General features: G+C 58.1%; 1 protein-coding gene across 1 annotated transcript; it reads right to left on the bottom strand.

Moving 5' to 3' along the window:
- Positions 1-432: 432 nt before the first annotated feature.
- Positions 433-973, bottom strand: LOC123099374 (glycine-rich protein 2; the record flags this gene model as incomplete). Its single annotated transcript, XM_044521545.1, is given in 1 exon segment — positions 433-973. A coding segment is annotated over 1 exon segment (266 nt), but the record flags the coding sequence as incomplete, so codon positions are not given.
- Positions 974-2,401: the final 1,428 nt, after the last annotated feature.

Below are 2,401 nucleotides of genomic sequence, written 5' to 3'. Positions count from 1 at the left end.
AGTTTGACCATGTTTATGTGTATTCATGTGTTTTTTCAATTCTTGTGAATCAAACATCCAGCTTTACATAATTCACGTGTTTACCATTTATCTGTTTTGGACGTGCATTCCTTTCCTATTCATATTCATGTGTTCTTGCGATTTCTGAGTTTTTAGAATCATGCAGCCAAAAGAGCCCCAAATAATTACTCATGGAGACGGAAGCTCTTTATCACCGTGAAGATGCAGACATTGGCAAGGAACTTCAATAGAGTTGTTTTTCAATCGCCTGAATTTTTACACACATATACATTTCATTCTTGCATACTTGCATACTTCTTCACATTTAAAACCAGAAGTTTGAATTCTGAATTTTTCAGAAAAAAATCGAGCTCCATGGAGCCGGGTCACCAAAACGCCCCACTCGCTCATAATCTTGTGAAATTTACTGCATTTGAAGAAACAGCAAGACCCAAGAGTACCATGTCATGCATATCTCTCTGCTTATTTGTTCATAGTTCATAGCGATTCTGACACCCAGGAGGCGACGATATTACAGCTGATAAAATCATCGGGGAAGAAACATACGTTCACATAGTCGTATGCACGCCTCCTCTGCATATCACGCATGCTAGCTATGTATAATGCGGTGCTCACCGGCGCCATCGATGACCATGGAAGCCAAGGAGCCGCCGAGCTCCCCGTACGTACGTACGATCGATCGGCATTCAGCAGTAGGCGATGCACTTGGTCTTGCAGTCGACGGTGCAGCCGCCCCCGCCGCCGCCGCCGCCGTACCCCTTGCCGGAGCCGCTGTATGAGGAGAAGCACTTCTTGGGGCACGTCAGCTTCTTCTTGTAGCAGGGGCCCTTCTCGGAGCAGACGGTGGTGGAGGCCACCACGCCGCCGCGCGAGTACCCGCCGTCGGGCCCGCCGTAGCCCCCGCCCCACCCGCCCCCCATCCCGGGCACGGTGAACCCCGGGATGGTGCCGATGCCCGGGATGTTCGGCATCCCGCCTCCGCCGCCGACGCCGCCCGACCCCGGGGGCTTGGTGGCCGGCGGCACGTACGGCTTGGCCGGCTTCTTGCCGGCCGCCGGGCCCGAGGGGTGCTTGGGCTTCGCCTGGGCGGCGTCACGCGCGGCCAGGGCGGGGGTGCACGCGAGGCCGAGCAGCAGGAGGAGCGCAGCGGCGCGGCGAACGCCGGCCATCGTGGGCTCGTGTTCCGGCTCGAGGTTGTGTGCTTTTGATGGGGTGCTGCCGGCCGACTTGCCGCGTCGATGGTATGGTATGGTACCATGTGGGCTACCCGGGGTCGCCATTAAGTAGGGGAGGGACGGGACGAGATGGTCGATCGGCTCGGCACTGTGCGCGCGGAGGAGAGCGACGGGTCGGCGGGGCGGCGAGATGCGCATTGAAGGAGGGGAGCGGCGGCCGTGTGAGAGACGATCAGATGAGGGGGGTTGGGGCACTGACAGCGTCCACAGTAGTGCTACTGCATACAGCAGCGGCCTTGGCCAGCCCCTGTCAGGCACCAGCCTTGGCATGTGCACATTGATGGCGCTCGCAGGGCCGCGACCTTTGCGTCCATCTCCCTCGGCCACCGGCACCGGCACCGGCGCCTCCTCCCGTGTAGAGTACCGCCATGGGACGTGTCCATGGGTGTTGGTTCCGGAGGGGGAAATGGAGCGTGTGAGTCGCCGACAGGGATCATGGGAGGAATTGAAGGCGAAACAGAGCGATTGGTGCGTGATCTCGCAGGCTTCAGCACGCCCCTTCTTCAGGTCTTGGGCGCATTTATTGGTAAGGCTTTTATCTGAATCTGGATAGATGGGTGGGTGATGAGGTTGGAGGAGTTCAAGTGGTCAAGCAAATCCTATCTGCTCCGAGCCCTGTAGGAGCCTTGGACCCCGCATAAGTGGTCAAACCCGTAAAAAATTTACGTTTTACAGTTTTGGGTGAAAAAAGTGTACAGTATAGAAACCGTAAAAGTAGTCCAACCCGTAAAATTTTTAAGGGCCACCGTAAATGCACACCCGAAACCCTTATCTTTGGAGGTTGGAAGGCCGAACATAGGGGGCCCCGTATACCGGTCAAACCTCGTCGGAGCAAACACGCCGCCGCGGAGTTTGCCGGAATCCGCCCTAAACTCGCCGGAATTCATCACCGCACATCGAAAAAGGCCGCTAGACGCCGCAATCGGTCGCCGCCGGTTCGAATTGGACGAGCTCGACATCGTCGTGGCCTCCCATGACCTCAGCCTGGCCGCCGGAATCCTCCCGACGTGGCAGGCAAAGGGGCACGGCTCGCCTGGCAATAGAGCAAGGCGCGGACGACGGAGGCGACGGGGCGTGGCCGGCAAGGCTGGGCGCGGACGACGGAGGCGACGGGGCGTGGCCGGCGAGGCTGGGCGCGGACGACG

Source organism: Triticum aestivum, chromosome 4D, assembly GCF_018294505.1.
Source record: "Triticum aestivum cultivar Chinese Spring chromosome 4D, IWGSC CS RefSeq v2.1, whole genome shotgun sequence".
NCBI classification, from domain to species: Eukaryota; Viridiplantae; Streptophyta; class Magnoliopsida; order Poales; family Poaceae; genus Triticum; species Triticum aestivum.
The sequence above is the reverse complement of the archived record's forward strand: the minus strand, read 5'-3'. Positions and strand labels throughout refer to the sequence as shown.